Source organism: Triticum urartu, chromosome 1, assembly GCF_003073215.2.
Source record: "Triticum urartu cultivar G1812 chromosome 1, Tu2.1, whole genome shotgun sequence".
In the NCBI taxonomy this organism is placed as follows: Eukaryota; Viridiplantae; Streptophyta; class Magnoliopsida; order Poales; family Poaceae; genus Triticum; species Triticum urartu.
Window position 1 is genome coordinate 10216132 of NC_053022.1, and position 19077 is coordinate 10235208.

Below are 19077 nucleotides of genomic sequence, written 5' to 3' on the forward strand. Positions count from 1 at the left end.
CATGGATTGACAACTACTCCCTCTCTAAATAAATATAAAATGTCTTAAGTCTCTATACTATATTTAATAACAGGTAAAGATACTAATTTCGTAACATATATGTTGGCATCTTTCCCACAAACTTCATTAAATATGAAAAGTTTGATTAAGGGAAGTATACGCTTTAGTTTATCCTAGCGTTAGCAGTAATACTAGCAATAAAAAAATCATAATCTGTCGTAGAAGTAACAATAAAACCATGGGAGTATACTGAATAAATTAAAGTCGTAAGAAGCATCATTTTACATCGCTTTTATTTTAAATTCCAAATTTAATTCAGAAATGGAGTTGGCCATTATGTGTTTTCTGCCTTAGTCATGAGATCATGCACTCCTTATTAGTAGGAATGGAAAAGGACACATACACAAAGTTTGAAACTTTCTATGCCTTTCACTTATTTGCTACCTGCTGCACGCTGCGGGTTGCTCGTTTTGGCCTTTTTGATTTCCTTGGGTTCTTCGACTCCAACTTCGGTCGTTTTCCTCTTAACACGTTGCATCGCATCATATAGGGCATTAGCCAGTGTTCTTTGAGGAACAGCAGCCGGTGTGGTTTCTCCTGTCGTATTGACAATGTTGATTGCTCCCTGGAATGAACCACCATATGAAATCATGCTTGCTCATAGGCTAACAAGAGAGGAAGTTGTTGTTCTGTTTTGGGGCGGAGGGGGTGGGGAGGGGGGGGGGGGGGGGGGGGGGGGGGGTTGTACCTCCATTGGATTAGGATACCATTCCAGTATTGGCCCACCGATCATGTCGCTGGTCATCTTCAGCTCGTATCTTCTAGGTTCCTGCACACCAAACCGAATCTCTTAAGTTTTTAAAACTGGATCAAGTCTGTCAAACAACCACTGGGTGCCTGCACCGATTTGAGCGAGGCAGAAACGAACTTCTACAGCCATCGTATTGATCCCATCAAAATAATCCTGGCCGTTAATCAGGCTCTGGGCCAATGTGCAGAAACAGAAATACTTGATTCCTTATTGGTAAATGATACAGTGGTACGAGCCTAAAAGAACAGATCATGTTCAAGGGGGTTAGGGTCTCGTAAGTTCGTTTCTTAAAATGAGGGGATACCAGAATATTCCAAACGACACACTCCATTTCCTACACTAGTTTGTGACCGCACAATTTGTCTTGCTACTAGATTATCCATGCTTTTGACGAAATAATATTAGTATTAGCATGCATGCCGGGCACATACGGCGAACTAGAAAGATAGACAACAATAATGCAAGCTCACCTTATCAGACCCAACAGCAATTTTAGCCAAGCATGTCATCGATATCGTAAGTCCTTCCAGGCGAACGGTCTTCTCTCCAGAATCATTGCCGCCCTGCAGGAGGAGTCCTTCGAAGTCTTTATGCTCCCGGCCCATTGCGGAAATGCACTCTGTTTGTATATAAATGATAAAAGAAAATAATAAATGAAAGATGTAATTGTATTCATATATGCTCCCCCCGTGAAGCAATATAAGAGCATTTAGATCACTACTTTAGTGAACTATTAACGCTCTTATATTTGTTTACAGAGAAACTACATGGAAAAACCCTTGAAACATGGTGCTGGCCATCAGGATGCATCCTGTGTAGAGTTTGTCCACGGCTCCGTATCCTCCCAATACTCTTAACACAGCCCCGATCTTCCCATCCCGGCAAGTTCATCTATCCGCTCCACACGAGGTGACGCCGCCCCATCCATTAACGAGCCGCCAATTGCCCCGCCCTACTACGATCTATTGAGCCCTCTATCCTACCTTCTGTTACCGACTCTACTCACGATAGGATTTGGAGGAGGGATTAGGTGACAGGAATTATATATCGACATTTCGTTTCGCTGATACATGCAAGGTTCATGCCTAAGCCATGTTAGTCTTATCCTCAACGCACCAGAACGTCTTATGTTTCTGTTATTTAGCACACACACTGAATAATAGCCAGAGGAACACTGTGTTCGTGCTGCGGCTAAATCGGTCATAGCAATTTGCTTTCTATTAGTTATTTGCTGCCAACCATCAGTCTATGGGATGGCACAGGATCAAAGCATTATTGTTGAAAGGTCAGTTTAATGACAGAGAAAAAAAAAAGGAAGAAACCAAAAAGAACGTGTCGCAAATCACTTTGTCCCTTGCGTTCGCCCTAGTCGTCCCTTTGTAACGCCCACGATGTGGTTTATACGCTGAGAATGAAGAATTATGACATGATGGCCTTCAGAGGAAAGAAATGGAAACAACTCATGAAATGCTCCGGATGGGTATGAAAAGAATTCTCGCAATCAAAAATAATTATGAGAGGATGGCAACAAGTTAGAACCACGCATCTCTGAGAGAAACGGTTAAGATTTGGAGGGAAAACTCTTCTTCGGTCTTCAAATGTTGAGAATGATGATGAGAACCACCATGACAATTGATGAGCCACTCCGGAACAATAAAGAATAGAAATGATGAACGGACGATGACAATGTTTTGAAAGCGATCTTGGTGAAGGCATTATGACTGATGAAAATTCATTCTTACATCAAACTTCGAAAAGAATTTGGGAATAGCTCCGGGAAAATTAGAAGAGTCAGGTAAGATCTTGGAAAAAGACCTGTGGGTTAGGGCCCACTCAAAAGAAACACCTTTCGAAAAGATTGCTTGAAAGATATTGCACCGGTTGAATTAAATGGCTTGAATGAGATAACAACCTCGAAATAGCTTGAACGGATTAAGAATGAAAATGCGAATCTTCTAAGATATCTTACACTCCGGAACAAATGAATAGCGATAGGTGAATGATTAAGAGGTGCACCGGCATGAGAAAAACATTTGAAACGAGGAAAGGATATGATCGACAAAGCTTGAATTGCAACCACCGGAGAAGAAAAGAGAACGAAGAATAATAAACTTGAAGCTCCGTTAGTATCTTCCTGAGAATCACAGGATAAGAACATTGATGGAAAAGAATGGAGAGACTTACCATCAATAAAGGATACTTGATTAAGAAATCTGAGTCCTTGAAGAAAAAGGGTGGGAGGACGGAAAAACAAACGCAACTGGGGCAGATGGAAATGATACCGTTGAGAAAAAAACTTAGAATTGATCTCGCGAATGTTGGAATGATCGGATGAACTTGAAGAGAAACACGCCGGTTGGAAAAGAATTGACATGACAACCTCAGTGATCAAGAAGGATTAGTATTCGCATAGAAATATGAGAACACCATTTAAAAAAGGTATGAAATCCACATTTGACAATGAAGCAGCTCAAATACCACAAACCAAAACAAAACAAAGGATTTGGCTTGGAAAATTAGCCGGAAACAAACATATGATAGAGATTTAGCCAATCCCATATCATGCATTTTTTGGAAAGATATTCTAGGAGCTACTTGAATTCCCACCTATAAACTCCTGAAACTTTCTAATTATGCAATCTAGTGTTGGGGATACAGTGGAAGCAATATATCTCACCCAACTAAACAATCCATATATCCAGTTGTATCCATCCATCAACACATAACCAAAAACACTCCGGAAATCGTGTACCTCAACCTTCGAAAAGCATCCGTTATACGAGCTGTGACTATACTCCCGAACTCCCGCCCCAATACTGGGTGGCGTCGAGGTTATCTCACCACTAACTACATAAAAGAGATTTTCGATGTCGGGGAAACTCAAGTATTCTAGAACTGCAACAATAAAATTGTGATGACAACACCTCGGAGCCCAACTCCCCGGGACACTGCCACAACCCCTAAATGTCAGGAGGCACCAAGAACAATGTTCTCGTCACAAGAATATCGGAACGATCCCAAGATACCCGCGTGATCCTAAATTTGTTTTCGTGAAATTTGAGGAGAGGAAAGTCAAAACATCTACGTCAGGAGGCCTCACCAGAGTGACGAAGGGGACTAAGGAGTAAAAAGAATCCTACTCTCCGATATATATAATCCTAAAACTCAAAACATATTTGTTCTAGACTCAACAACGTCAGCGATTCGATCAAGAAGGGGGGTCCTAAGTCGGGGATGGCTCTGATTACCAACTTGTAACGCCCATGATGCGGTTGGAGCGGGGCGGCGGCGCGGCTTTTGTCCGGTGAGATCGGACATGTCCGGCGGCGCGGAGGGAAGGTTTGCTAGGGTTTCATCTGCGAATTTTTGGAGGGGAAAGCATATTTATAGGTAGGGGAGCTAGGAGAGTCCAAATGAAGTGCGGTTTTCGCCCACACGATCGTGACTCACCATACCCATGACCACTCCATTCCTGCATCAGGATTCTCGGCGTCCACTCTGCTCCTGCCTCGCATCTTTGACTCGCCTATGCTGCCTTCTGCTGATGTCTGGACGTGCTAGATCCCAGATCCGGATTCGCATCCCCACCTGCCTACCATTATCTCTGCAGATTTCATCATGCCCGAGATATAGATAGTGCGTTTTGTAGCTTGCATTCGGTTCATCTAGGCCCGGCGATGTAGTTTATTTATGTTTGATATCCTACGTTGCATGACATTCTTGACCCGCATAAACCTTAAGGCACCTCTAGGCCTTCTGAGTAGGAATGATCGAATCATTTCCCATAGCAAGGTCCGAGCGATGAAAATCGCGGCACGTGGGTATCAGAGGTTGCACGCGAGGAGTCATGCTCGAGATTTTGCATTGTTTCCCAAAGTGTGGCCATAACTAACCTTTCCCTCCTCTCACCGCTCTCTCTCTTCACTCTCCAATCTCACACAGACAACGGCAAGCACTAAATCTGGAATGCGAGCAATGACGGCCTTCACCAGCTTCACCACCTCACTCGCAGGCATTCGGCAATGACGGTAAGCCGTATGTCCTTGCACTCGATTTGGTCTACTAGGACTATGGTAGTATACCATTGCCACACTCGATATGCACACTAGGCTTCCAATCCATACCTCGGGTTAGATTTGATACACGAGTTATGAAATCTGCTAGATTTAACCGATTCGGGCGGGATCGAGTACTAGGGCAGAGGGGATAAATCCAATGATGTTGGGGGAGGGGGTTCGAGATGTGGTCATGGCGATAGAGAGGTTGTGAGATAGAGAAACGGAGAGATAGAGAGACGGAGTTGTGGGAGAGAAGACAGTAGAAGATAGACAGAGATATAGTTAGTTGGAAGAGGTAGTGGACTGCGGTGGTAGATGGGGTTCATGCCGATGGAGAGGTGGTGAGACAAATAGATAGAGATTGAGTTCTGGAAGAGAATACGGTAGAAGACAGAGAGAGACATAGGTGGTTGGAATATGTCGTGGAGTGCAGTGTTGGATGGGGTTCATGGCGTTGGATAGGTGGTAAGACAGAGAGACAAATTTGTGGAAGAGGAGATGGTAGAAGACAGAGTGCAATGGTGGATGAGGTTCAAAAAATTATGCATTCCTCGTTGATATTGCTCATATGTATTTTGTATTTGTCCCTTCATTGATCTTCATTCATTTTGTTCATAATGCAGATTGACCATGCTGCTTCAGGGAAATCCAAGGGCAAGGAGGTTGTTTCAGCTGACAAGAAGGGCAAGGTGGTGGTGTAACATAACAACGCCATTCCATGAGGGCCAAGCCAACCCACTTATGCAATGTCATCCCTGGACGGAAGCTTGAGTGACTTCCAATGACACTGGAGATCACCAAACACTTCGTTGTGGTCGTGGAGAAATTCAAACTGAAGAAAAAAAAACTAATTGTGCCTGGAGGGTGACGATCTAGGTGATCAATGGCCAGCTCACCTTTAATCAAAGTTGGGACCCCTTCGCCGATGTTTACCAGATTAGGATCAGGTACCTCATCACCTTCAAGCTGATGACTCCAGATACCCTCAAGGTTACACTCTAGAGGACATCAAGGTGGTGACCAAGTGCAAGAAGCATAATGAGGCCTTTGCCATGAATGTGTAGGAAGTTCTCCCTTGCGTGGGTTGTGCCCGTTAAGCGTTGAACTATTTGGTTATGACTCGTGTTTAGTTATGGTACGGTATTTATCTATGTCCTTCTTCTCAGTGTGCTGGTAAACCTCATCAATCAGTGGTTATTAGACAACATGTGTTCAATCAAACATCACACACGCTACATCTGCCTAGAACAAGCCCACAGCCAAACACTGTGCGCGCGTTTTTCCACAGCTATGTTGCGAAGGATGCATGCTACCCAACTACGTGCACAACATGATTTTAGCGTGTTCACTCACCGAGGCCCAACTAGGTCACATATGCGAGGGGCAAAAAAATGATACAGACTGCCAAACGCTAACCAAATGAGTCATCTCGCAAGCAGGTGGCCTCCATTGCGGACGCAACTCTCTCACCACGCCCTCTGCTCGTCAACCACTGTAGTTATGATGTTGCTTTCAAGTCATCTGGACTCTGCGTCTGGGTTCGTGCATCCTTCGTGTCCCGCAATGCGCAGCACACCCCGTCCGCTCTGTGCCTCAGAGTAGCGCCAACATGCATCCCACAATATTCAAACCAACAACACCAACTTGGTTGTCATTTTATATGTACTCTATGATTACAATTATTTACGCATGCGGGGTGTTTATGATGTAGTACCCGGTAAAAACGAATAATTGATTGCTACCCCTCTTTGTTTAGCATTCGAATCACCATGCCTCCTTCAATCCGTACCCACCTCATCGTCTACCATTCAAGAAAAGGGGCTATATCTGCTGGGTCTAAGAGAAAGTATAAGACCTCTCCCAATGCATTGGTGCTAAAGTGGGGTGCTATGTGTATTAAAATGCTTAGCAACTAATGTCATCAATGCATCGGTGCTTAGGTTTTGTAGCTAAGCCTCCTCTATTTAATTGTTTAGTAATAAAACTCTTTCATGTATTGGTTGGTAGTCTTTTTGCCTAGGTTCACGTGCTTAGCATTGGTTCTTATTGAGGTCACCATAATGCTCTCTCTCGTCTTTAATTGCTTTGCCACATCATTTTTCTGCCTATGTGGCACGCTTGGCACCTGTACACCGTGGAGCACCGGGAAGGGCCTAAGGCCCTTTTCAATGCATTGGTGTTAAGGTGGGGGTGCTAAATGCATTAAAAAGCATAGCAACTACTCTTTCCAATGCATCCTCTTTTAATGTTTTAACACCAAAACATCTTCATGCATTAGTTGATAGTCATTTTACGTATGTCCACGTGCTTAGCACTGTTTTCTTCTGGGGTCACCATAATACTCTCGTTCTTCTCTAATTGCTCTGCCACATTAGTTTTTTGCCTATGTGACATGCTTAGCACTGGCACACCTTGGAGCATTGGAAAGGATCTAATAGGTCCTAGACAGCTGGCTATAAGATGTTCCACATCAGCCAAATCTTAACTGGAGGAGAGAGAAAATAGGAGTGAGAAGGGCGCCGGCACTTCATCAATCGCTAGTGATAGCAAAAGCTCCGATGGAATCGAGCCAACATGCAGCCCGCACAAGGACTAAAGGCAAGCGCCAGCCAATCAGTATGCCTTTCCCTGCATCTTTCTTCATGCAAGCTTTATATACTATTACTATAGCTAATCTACTGCCAGTTTTTTATATAAGGCTGGTCATAGTGGGGAGTAACTTAGACTAGTGTCATATGCATGACACTAGTCTAAGTTACTATCTCCATAGTGCAAAGTATCTTAATAGTAGTGTTATAGTTTGTTTCATTTATTGCTTTATAGACTCATTTTACCTCGGTAAGCGCTATGTTGCAGTAACATATTATGTTACTCCAAACATCTCTCTCCTCATTAAATACTTGCCACATAAGAAAAATTATCTTGGATGTGTTAAGTTACTATCTAAGTTACCCCACTATGGCTAGCCTAAGCAGGCTATATAGCTGACCTGGCAGTGCTATAGAGCCGGCAGCAGGCTCTTCTAGCTTTGCTCCACTTCCCAAGGGAGTGCGCGGACCCCATTAGGGATATATTGCTTATCAATGCAAGCAGCGACTTTTGCAAACTCCACCGCTTCTTCCCTGTTTGAGGGAATCGCGAGGAGAAGGTAATATGACTATTGCACACACAACGCACTTTGTCAACCTGACTTCACTGTACTGCACGTCTAGCGGTATGATTCATGATCACGGCCTGAAGTATGTCCTCTGGTAATTGCTACTAAATTTTGATTTTGTACCAGCGTATCCTACCTATTCCCTAATAGTAAGGTCTGTTGGCGCTGCCTCCTCGCAGCGCCGCTTCTTCTACCTCGAGGTGCATCACACAACTCTCTCCTCTCGATTTCTCTCTCAACACCAAGAACATATATAACCAGGGAACACATGCACACGCACACACACTCACACTGGCACCAGGGAAGAGGAACAATGGCTTTGCCAAAGAGACTTCCTGGGTGACCAGACCACTTGGTGGCTACATCTTTTGTCTGGCCCTCATGTCTTGAACTCTATCCATCCATATGGCTTGGCCAGCACCTGTGACTAATCCAACTACATGCATGCATGAATTACTTACTCAACGATTCTCTTGGCTAGGACTCAACAAACTCTTGCATGCACAGCTACTCCAACAAACTGAGCGATCTGCCGGTTCACCCAACCAAATTTCATTCACTCCGTCACACTCCAGTCTCCGTCAAGTCTTGCCGTCTCTCACGGCGGTGCCATATGGCACAACACCATTGGCATCTCGCCGTGCTCCCCACATCTCACGGCAGCCCGGCAGATCGGCATCTCGCCTTCTTCGTGCGTCAAGTTGAAGCTTAACGGGACAAATATCACCCTACACCAGACTACTTGCCAAACGAAAATAGAATGCAGAGACATCTTGACAATATTAGTGCTAACATGGTCTAAATTCACATTTTATTGAGTGTTGCTAGTTGAGTACTCACTTTCTCCAAAAATATAGCTATTTGTTAGTCCATCTTAACAGCGTCTCCAACAGTTGTCATACCCGTAAAATAACCATCGTTTAGGGGAAGATGGGTTCAAAAAAGCTCTTGGACAGTTCCCGTAAATGTATATTTTTTACGAGAAGGATCCCATAAATTCTCCAAAACATCGCCTTTATCTATGCTAAGATGGCCCTTCCCAAAAATGTTTAACGTCAGCTAACCGCCACGCGAGTTCGCCGTGCCGCCTGCCCGCCGCCCGAGTTCGCCCTCGCCATCGTGCCACCGCCCAAAACTACTTTTGTGGGAAGTTTTATCGAAACTAAAAAAACACCTCATCTGTCAACTTTTACGAAATTTTACGAACACCCCGTATGACCACTTTTACGAGGTTATTTTCGGAGCTGTTGGAGATGCTCTTAGCCAAGCTATTGCAATCTAAGTTGATTATTTTTTCAGATGATGGAAAAGTACATCTTTGGCCCCTATTTACTATGTAGAGATGCATAGTATGAACAAATTACCAGAAGTCGGTAGGAAAATCAAAAATCAAATGCTGGAGACAATTCTATCTAGTGTAGCGCACACAGCAAAAGAAGACCGTCCTCATAAAAAGGACAACTGCACAAAATAAGTAGCAAGAAGCTTCCAGTGAACTCAATAACGTCGGCTGCACTAGCTGAAATCAATAAGAAGACATGAAGCAGATCGATTTGTCGATCACCTACTGAGCAAAGGAAACAAGATTAAATGAAGGAAGCTAATATCCAGGCATTGTTAGCTTCGGAGCAAGCATGTTAACCATTTTTTTTCATTGTGACACTAAAACTCTAAAAGGTCAGTGGTTCAACTTACTAATTAATCAACAAGCTGGGAGGGGAAAACCCCAAAGCTAGGTAGACTATGAGTGCTAGTAGTATACATTACTGGTTCTCACAAGTACGAATGGATATATATTGGTTCGAGCTAGAAACTATCCTTGATCTAACTGGATGCATACCTTTGACTCTTGCATCAACTGATATTGAGGACGAAGCTGCTTCTAGAATGGGCTCAAGATCAGGCTTTGGAACGTTACGCAGTTCCTTACTAGCCATAGGCAACCCTTGTAAAAAACAGAACGAAAAAATGTATGGATTATTTCATTTGGAAGATATACACCTCAGAAAAATGAAGGAATTACTACAATTACCCTGTAAATGACAAGTTAATATATATGCACATACATACAACTTGCTAGTAATCTAGGACGCTCACGAAGGAGCTTGGGACTTACCAGTTACCACTGCCTAGAGCAATGCCCACCGTGCAACTATGCTAAGAGACCACGGATTTGTGAGGCTAGATGCTTCAGATGGATCCACGAAGAAACAGGCTTAATCTATATAGCATGCAGAAGCTAATTGAAGTTCTAAATAAGTTGGAAGTTCCATTGACTTGACCTATGTAATAGAATAGTACAACCAGTTCTGTCCATTCTAGGCCTAACAGCGGCTGATATGTGGGTCCAACATGGGAGATTTAAACGTTCAGTTGATGCAAGCCAGTAAGCAGGAAGCAGAAGCGCTGGTACAATATCAGTTTGGAAGATCCAAGTGCAGGTTTTTCCTAGGTTTCATCAGTTTTTTATTTACTTTTAACGTTTTCATATTTCCCGTGGATGATCTCGAGGGCATCTACCTATTGTTCTCACAAGTAACAGGACCCAGTGACCAAACAAACTGGAATTGCAGTCTACTTACCATAGCCTGACATGGCCATTGTTAAAATTGGTACTTCAACTACTGCCAACCAATAAGCTGAGCTGCATGTTGTAGTTGCAGAGCCCTACAATTAATGCACCGCATGTGTTGCGCCGGCCACCGGAGGTCCCAATCCGATACAATGAACAGCATATGTAAATCCTCATGCCTAGTTTGACTTCGGTACTGTACTCGATAAAACTTATCAAGCGTAAGTGTTATTTTGAAAAGGAAGAGCACGTTGACCGTCCGTATAAAGTTGTGGTGCTACCAAAATAGAAGATAATGTTCGGTGTTTACCGAAAAAAGGCTTTCGCCCCGCTTTATATATAAAGTATACTGCCCAAGCCACAAACAAGCATACGAGTCCAGCCACAACACGCCCAAGGCGTGGAGGTCCAACACACACACAAGCACAACACAAGGTATCAAGGTTAATGCTGAGGGCACAGCTCTACAACCCCCCCAAAAAAAGAGGCCGGCACACCGGCACACCGGAGATAACTGGACGCCTAATCTGGCTTTGGAGGAGGCGGTGGAAGCGGAGGCGCCACACGGAAGGCCATCGCTCGAAGGTCGGAGATGAGAGTGTTGATGGCGTTCCGATCCTGGATGTGGCTAAGCGGCCGCCAGAGCTGCAAGAAACCACACATTTTAAAAAGCGTCCGTCGCACGCAGAAGAGGAGAACGCTGGATGACAAGCCTATTGCGCACGGTCCAGAGCGTCCAGGCTAGCACCCCAACACATAGCCACCTAATGTGGCGGTGACCGGGGGTAGAGGCCCGAATCTCTGCCAGCAAGTCGGGGAAGTTGGTGTTGCACCAAGTTCCACCAACCACGTCGCGGAAGCAGGACCAAAGCAACTGGACGGCCACGCAAGAGAAGAAGTTGTAGTTAGCATCTTCAGCTATGCCACGGAGGGGGCACATGTCGTTGCCAGGCCCGTTGCGCTTGCGCACCTCAACACTAGAGGGCAAGCGACCACGGATCAACTGCCAGAGAAAGATCTGATCTTCAATGGGAGGCGGATATCCCATATCAAACTAAACGGCTTCGGGACTGTAGATGGGGCAATCGCTTGATAGAGGGACTTGGTCGAGAAGCGGCTCGAAGTCTCTAGTCGCCACGAGAGGGGGTCCTCAGCGTTGTCCACGTCAAGAGGTTGAAGGGCGATGTCCTAAAGGAGAGCATCCCAAGCGGCGACCTCAAGGGGGCCAAAAGGTGGACGGAACACGAGACACCCTAAGTCAATAAGGGCTGCCTCCACGAAGATCCGAGGGTCGGCCGTGATGGCAAAAAGCTCGGGGAACCAGGCAGCAAGAGGGAGATCAACAACCCAACGGTCGAACCAAAGCAAGGTCGAGGCACCAGATCCCACAGAAATGGAAGTGCCAATGTGGAGGACTGGCATGAGTTGGACCACGGCTTGCCAGAACTGGGATCCTCCCGAGCGCTGGCAGAAGGCAAGGGGTTGGCACCAAAGGTATTTGGAACGAATGATGTCCAACCATAGGCCTCCCTCACCGTTGGCAATCCGCCACGGCCAACGTGTCAGGAGAGCAATATTCATGCGCCTAGAGGCCATGATCCCAAGACCCCCTGGTCTTTAGGTTTGCAGATGTTTGGCCAGCTAACCATGTGGTATTTCTGCTTGTCCCCCTCAACCGCCCAGAAGAATTTGGACTGGTATTTGGCAATCTCCTGATGCAGAGTCTCATGTAGGCTATAGAAGCTCATCAGGAACCAGAGGAGGCTGGAGAGGGAGGATTTGATCAGAATCACCCGGGCGGCCTCGAATAGCCACCTGCCCCTCCAAGGTTCCACCCGGTGCTGCAGGCGGGTTATGGTCGGCCACAGGTCCGCCACTGTGAGCCTGTAATCGCTAATGGGAATCCCCAAATAAGTGGTGGGGAAGGAGCCCAGTCTATAGTTAAGATGATCGGCCATCCCTTGGCACTCCTCGTGGGAGTAGCCAAGGATCATCACCTCGCTCTTGTCAAAGTTGATCATGAGGCCCGACATCTGCTGGAAGCAGAGGACGAGGAACTTAAGGTTGGCGATGTCAGAATCCGAACCCTCGATTATGATGATGGTGTCATCCGCGTACTGAAGAAGGGAGACCCCTTCCCCTCCCACCAGATGGGGCACCACCCCACGAATATGGCCAGCAGCCTTGGCCTTATCGAGGATAGTTGCCAGGCCATCCACCACCATGTTGAAGAGGAACGGGGAGAAGGGGTCGCCCTGGCGAACCCCACATAGGGTGGGGAAGTAGGGTCCAATCTCTCTGTTGACGATTATTGCGGTTCGACCGCGCGAGAGAAGCTGCATGACGCAGGTGACCCACTGATCGTCGAAGCCCTTGCAGAGGAGGACTTCACGAAGGAATGACCACTGAACCGTGTCATAAACTTTATGAAAGTCTAGCTTCAGAAAGACCGCATGTGGGCGCTTTACGTGGACTTCATGCAGGACTTCGTGGAACACCAACACCCCATCGAGGATGAACCGGCACTGGTACGCATCGGTGTTATACAAACGGTTTTAACCCCTTTCCATAACGGCATTTGGAACCGTCGCCAAGTGAGTGTGGGCGATAGGGGGGGGGTCCTTCCCACACGACCTAGAAACCGTCGGGGATAGGCCCTCCTGGGACATAGGCTGGGGCAAAAGGAGCTCATGTGTGATCGGGCGAGGCATCGAAACCCTATCATTTCCGTTCATATGTACATCCAACACGGTGAATCCAGAAAAACATTTCCGTTCATATGTATATCACACACAGTCAATCCAAGGAATACGTTTCGGTTCTTATGTACATCCCACACAGTCAATCCAGGGAAAACGTTTCCTTTCATATGTACATTCCACACAGTCAATATAGGGAAAACGTTTTCGTTCGAATATACATCCCACACAGTCAATCCAGGGAAAACGTTCCGGTTCGTATGTACATCCCACACAGGTTTATTTATAGGCTCGTGTGTGATAGGTGTAACTATCACACATGCTCTGCCTTGGTTAACCATTTGCTTTTATCAACTACATCACACACGATTTGATGAAGAAAACTGTGTGGCATTGGGCTATCCATCACAAGCGCTTTTACTGCTAGAACCGTTTGCGAAGTTCCATGACACATTTAGTAGGTTTATTAGTTTACAATTAATAATTCTAGTATTACGCAAATACACATTTCATATCGAACAGTTGTTTGCCAATTTCATATCAGGCACATAAATATATTTTAATATCATAGTACGATAGCTACCTGAAAATAGCATAGTACAACATATAGCTAGTTCAACTTTATAAGAACAATATTACAACAATATATTCGTTCCCCTAATCGAGATCATCCAGGCTCATCTTATCCACCTCTGCTTTCAGTTTAGTAAGAACCTCTTGTGCACTGGCCAACTGGGTAAGTGCCTCCTCCTTCGTCAACACCATCTTAGCAAAGTCTGATTAAAAAAATCTGAGCTCATGCTCCACCTTCCTCTTTTTATCCCGCATCTTCCAATATTCTTCAGCGTTGACAACACTTTCTCTAAGCCGACCTCTGTTCTCTCCTCATACATGCTCCAGAGTTTTGCTAGGCACATGTTCAAAGACTGTGGCCACTCTTGATCAACCCACTCCATATAAGAACACTTCCGTTCATCCTATAATATTTAAAACTAGACCAGTAACAATTGTAGGGGAAATGGGTTTATAGCAATATAGAAATCAGCAATGCTTATTTTGAAAAATTGAAGAAACATGTGAATTATGACATATCTTCTCAATAAGATCAATGTGCTAATGAATTAATTGCTACTGAGAGAACAACCAAATCCTGAAACATTAGAAGCTATAATTAACGACAACAACGCTACATGTTCTTACTCATGTACAATAAATAACAAATTGAACATTTTATGAGGAAGGTAAATATAACTGCAACAACATAGCGACAGTGTTTGGATGGCAGCAAATTGATACTAACAGGAGTGTACATGCACAAATTTAGTAACATATAACTAATAGCACTAAGGCCGTCCACTATGTATGCCAAAACTGGTGTAAAGACAACTGATGCTACATCTTGCACCGGTGCCCTGCACTAGCGAGCCGATGCAGCGGAAAAAATCAGGGACCTGGAGTCAGGAGCACCTAGGTGCTCTGATGCCTAGTTCCTCCGTTCCATAAAGATTTAGTATTTTACTGCTTGGCTACTCGGATGTGTGGACCAAAGTTGGCTGCACAAACTGTTGAAGTGGTGCCAAATAATTTTCTAATGGCACCGCTGATGAGATGGCAACAATTTTAGATACTAGGTACAAACTGTGACACTGTCTTATGATGCGTTTGGTTGAAGGTGTGGTATGAATGGGTTGGGACCGTGACAGTGTCTGAATCACATCTAAGAAATTATTTGTAACAACGAAAGATGGTCTAACCTTCTCTACACATGCCAGAAACTTCCTCCCACTGTCCACTGATTCAACCGTAACTAGATTCATGCATGGAGATTGATGGTGACAACGAGCAAATTGATCTTCAGCCACCCCACTCCATTTGTTGGCACTGATGGTCCTAGGGAGCTACAAGAGGAAGAAATGACTCAAATCGACTGCCTGGTAAACATCCTTCATTCCAAGTCATAGCCCGAGAGAGAGAGAAGAGAGGCATACCCGGGTGGTGAAGGAATTGTCGTCGGAGGAGGAACCGTTGGAGAGGTCTTTGAAGAAGACCATGGCGACCCCAGCGGTAGGATGCGTGACGGCAAGAGAGATGAAGCAAGCGAGGAAGCAGCTATAGCTTAGGAAGGAAGAAAGGAAGTAAGGAGGAAACAGGGGAAATGTGACTTGTGGTCGGGGAGAAAAGGGGGTGGGGAAGGGGGGAGGGGGTAAATATTTTTGTGGTAGGCCAAAATTTTGGAAATGTGGAGGGAAACTTTGCGCGGTGCCGCCGCACACCATTCACTTTCAACGATTGTGTGCATCGCAAACGATTCTTCTGCTTTACGCACATGGGATGAGTTTGATAATTCATATTTTGGTGGAAATTTCCCCGGGTACGTTGTTGCATAATTTAACATCGCTTACTAATTTGGGCACACAAAAGAGCGTACAGCAGACATACCACACTTACTGAATCGAGCAATTTTAGTAACTAAAAAGAGCCAGTTGACCTTGATATGTCCATTTTGCACCATGCTTTTATATCGATATTTATTGCATTATGGGTTGTTATTACACATTATGTCAGAATACTTATGCCTATTCTCTCTTATTTTACAAGGTTTACATGAAGAGGGAGAATGCGAGCAGCTGGAATTCTGGGCTAGGAAAGGAGCAAATATTAGAGACCTATTCTACACAGCTCCAAAAGTCTTGAAACTTCACGGAGGCATTTTTTGGAATTAATAAAAAATGATGAAGAAAAAATCAACCAGAGGGGGCCACCCACCATCCACGAGGGTGGGTGGCGTGCCCAACCCCCTGGGCGCGCCCCCTACCTCGTGGGCCCCCTGGCAGGCCTCCGGTGCCCATCTTATGCTATATGAAGTCTTTTACCCTGAAAAAAATCATAAGCAAGCTTTCGGGATGAAACACTGCCGCCACGAGGCGAAACCTTGGCGGAACGAATCTAGGCTCCGGTGGAGCTGTTCTGCCGGGGAAACATCCCTCCGAGAGGGGGAAATCATCGCCATCGTCATCACCAATGATCCTCTCGTCGGGAGGGGGTCAATCTCCATCAACATCTTCATCAGCACCATCTCATCTCAAACCTAGTTCATGTCTTGTATCCAATCTTTGTTCCAAAATCTCAGATTGGTACATGTGGGTTGCTAGTAGTGTTGATTACTCCTTGTAGTTGATTCTAGTTGGTTTATTTGGTGGAAGATCATATGTTCAGATCCTTTATGAATATTAATACCCCTCTAATTATGAATTTGAATATGATTTGTGAGTAGTTACATTTGTTTCTAAGGACATGGGAGAAGTCTTGCTATAAGTAGTCATGTGAATTTGGTATTCGTTCGATATTTTGATGAGATGTATGTTGTCTCTCCTCTAGTGGTGTTATGCGAACGTCAACTACATGACACTTCACCATTGTTTGGGCCTAGAGGAAGCATTGGGAAGTAATAAATAGATGATGGGTTGCTAGAGTGACAGAAGCTTAATCCCTAGTTCATGTGTTGCTTCGTAAGAGGCTGATTTGGATCCATATGTTTCATGCTATGGTTAGGTTTACCTTAATATACTTCTTTTGTAGTTGTGGATGCTTGCAATAGGGGTTAATCATAAGTGGCATGCTTGTACAAGGATGGGCAGCACCCAAGCACCAGTCCACCCACATACCAAATTATCAAAGTAACGAACGCGAATCATATGAGCGTGATGAAAACTAGTTTGACGATAATTCCCATGTGTCTTCGGGAGCGTTTTGCTTCATAGAAGAGTTTGTCTAGGCTTGTCCTTTGCTACAAAAAGGATTGGGCCATCTTGCTGCACCTTGTTTACTTTCATTACTCATTACCCGTTGTTGGGGATATGATTACTACAGGTAAACCGGCTAGGAGTGGCCGGGTTAGCTCAATGAAGATAGAAGCCCATGAAGACGTGAGGATGGAGGTGCTTTATGAAGGCCCAAGGCCCAAAGCCGGGTTAAGGCCTGTAGATGTAAACTGACTCTTTCATGTAACTTGTATTATAAGTTAAAGGAATAGAGACCGAGCCAGACACGTTTATGATCCAGCCTCAGGACTTTGTAACCGGCGGGCGTCAACCTATGTATATAAAGGGACGACCCGGCCGCAGTTTAGTGACAACAGACAACTACTCGAGAACAAGGCAAAGCGGATTCGCTCCCTGGTCATCGAAACCCTAGCAATACCAATCACAACTAGACGTAGGCTTTTACCTTCAACGAAGGGGCCGAACTAGTATAAAATCCCTCGTGTCCCCTTGTACGGTTTAACCCCTTTAAGCTAACCCGTAGCGATGGCTCCACGACTAAGTCCTTTCACGAGGACATCTACCGTGGCAAACCCAGGACAGTTGGCGCCCACCATGGGGCTACCGCACGACGGTTTCGTGTTCTTGAAGGGCAGCTTTGATGGACTCAAGGGATACGTTCTGGGCCGGATGACGAAGATTCGTCGCGGCAAGCTCTACATCGACGATGCAGGAAGGGGTCCCGAGGCCGGTTCGATCGAACACGGGTACCGGGTCCCCTTTGGTGGGATTCACATCTTCATCGGCAAGATCGGCGAACCGGGCCCTGAGCTGGACACCTGCACCGACATCATCGAGACGGCTCAGCGTGCAAGTGTCACATCCCTAGCTGCTGGTACTCCCTGGTGTTTTGCATCTTGTTGCATCATGTTTAAATTCTATTTAAGTTGAAATGGGGATTGACCAAACCCTAGCATCAGAAAGAATTCAACTAGGTTCAAATAAAAATATTTTCAATGAACCCAAAATTCCTTCCCAAAAATGTTCATCATCTTTGGATTGGTCTAGAACCTCTGCCAAAAATGGTGCACATTTTTCTAGGACACTTTGGATTTTTGAATCAATCCATAAGTATTTGAATTTGGACATTTAAATCTTATAAATATTTTTAATTGTCCAAATAATCCTAAAAGTACTTGAGGACTGTTGGGAAATATTTCAAAGGTGCCCAAAATTATTTTCAGGATTTTACCAAGTGGTTTAGTATTTTTACTAAATCAGAAATAAATTATAGAAATAGAAAAGAAAACTAAATAGGAAAAGAGAGGGACTTACCTGAGTTACCTATCGCGGCCCAGCTGGCCTGCCCACCAGGCGGCCCAGCCACTGCCTCCTCCTGTCGTCTTCCTGCTTGCCAGAAGGACGGGCGCGTGCCCAACGCGCGTGCACCGCCGCCCGGCCACCTCCTGCTTGCCGTTCCCCCCCTCGACGCTCTGGAGATGCCACGCGACCCCCCTGGAGCTGTATGGATCCCCGACACCTCCTCTCCCCTTCTTTGTCTCGCTCTCTCTCCCGCAGCCGAACGCCACGGTCGCCGCCGATCGCTGCCACCACGGGCACCGGCCTGCCCTAGCCCCATGGACGTGTCCCCGAGCTCCGCTTTCGTTCTCTACGTCCTACACACCGAGCCACGCATCTCGGGACGCCCTAGAACATCGCCATCGCCGTCATCATCAACCTCTGCCCCGACGATCGCCGCCGTTAAATTCATCGTCGGCCGGCCTTCCCCGAGCCCACTGAGCTTCTCTACGTGACCGCTGTGAGCTCCCGATCTGAACCCCTCTCTTCCCCGCCTAGTTTGCGCCACGTAGCCTCGTTCTCACCGAAGCCGATAGCTCCTCGCCGCCGGCCATGTTGCCGCCGTCGTTTTAGCCACTGAGGCTCGCGCCCGGTTGTGTCATCGCGCTTAGAATACTTCGAGAAGCCCGGTACACCCAGCTTCTCGTCCTGCCGTGCCTT

At 45.7% G+C, this 19077-nt stretch overlaps 1 protein-coding gene across 1 annotated transcript; it reads right to left on the reverse strand.

Moving 5' to 3' along the window:
• Positions 1-258: 258 nt before the first annotated feature.
• Positions 259-10267, reverse strand: LOC125533946. Its single transcript, XM_048697298.1, has 5 exons — positions 10143-10267; positions 9867-9971; positions 1282-1430; positions 749-829; positions 259-625 (listed from the first exon to the last, which is right to left on the reverse strand). The coding sequence occupies exons 2-5, from the start codon at positions 9961-9963 to the stop codon at positions 434-436; spliced, it is 519 nt and encodes a 172-aa protein (XP_048553255.1). The 5' UTR covers positions 9964-9971; positions 10143-10267; the 3' UTR covers positions 259-433.
• Between the last annotated feature and the right edge of the window lie 8810 nt (positions 10268-19077).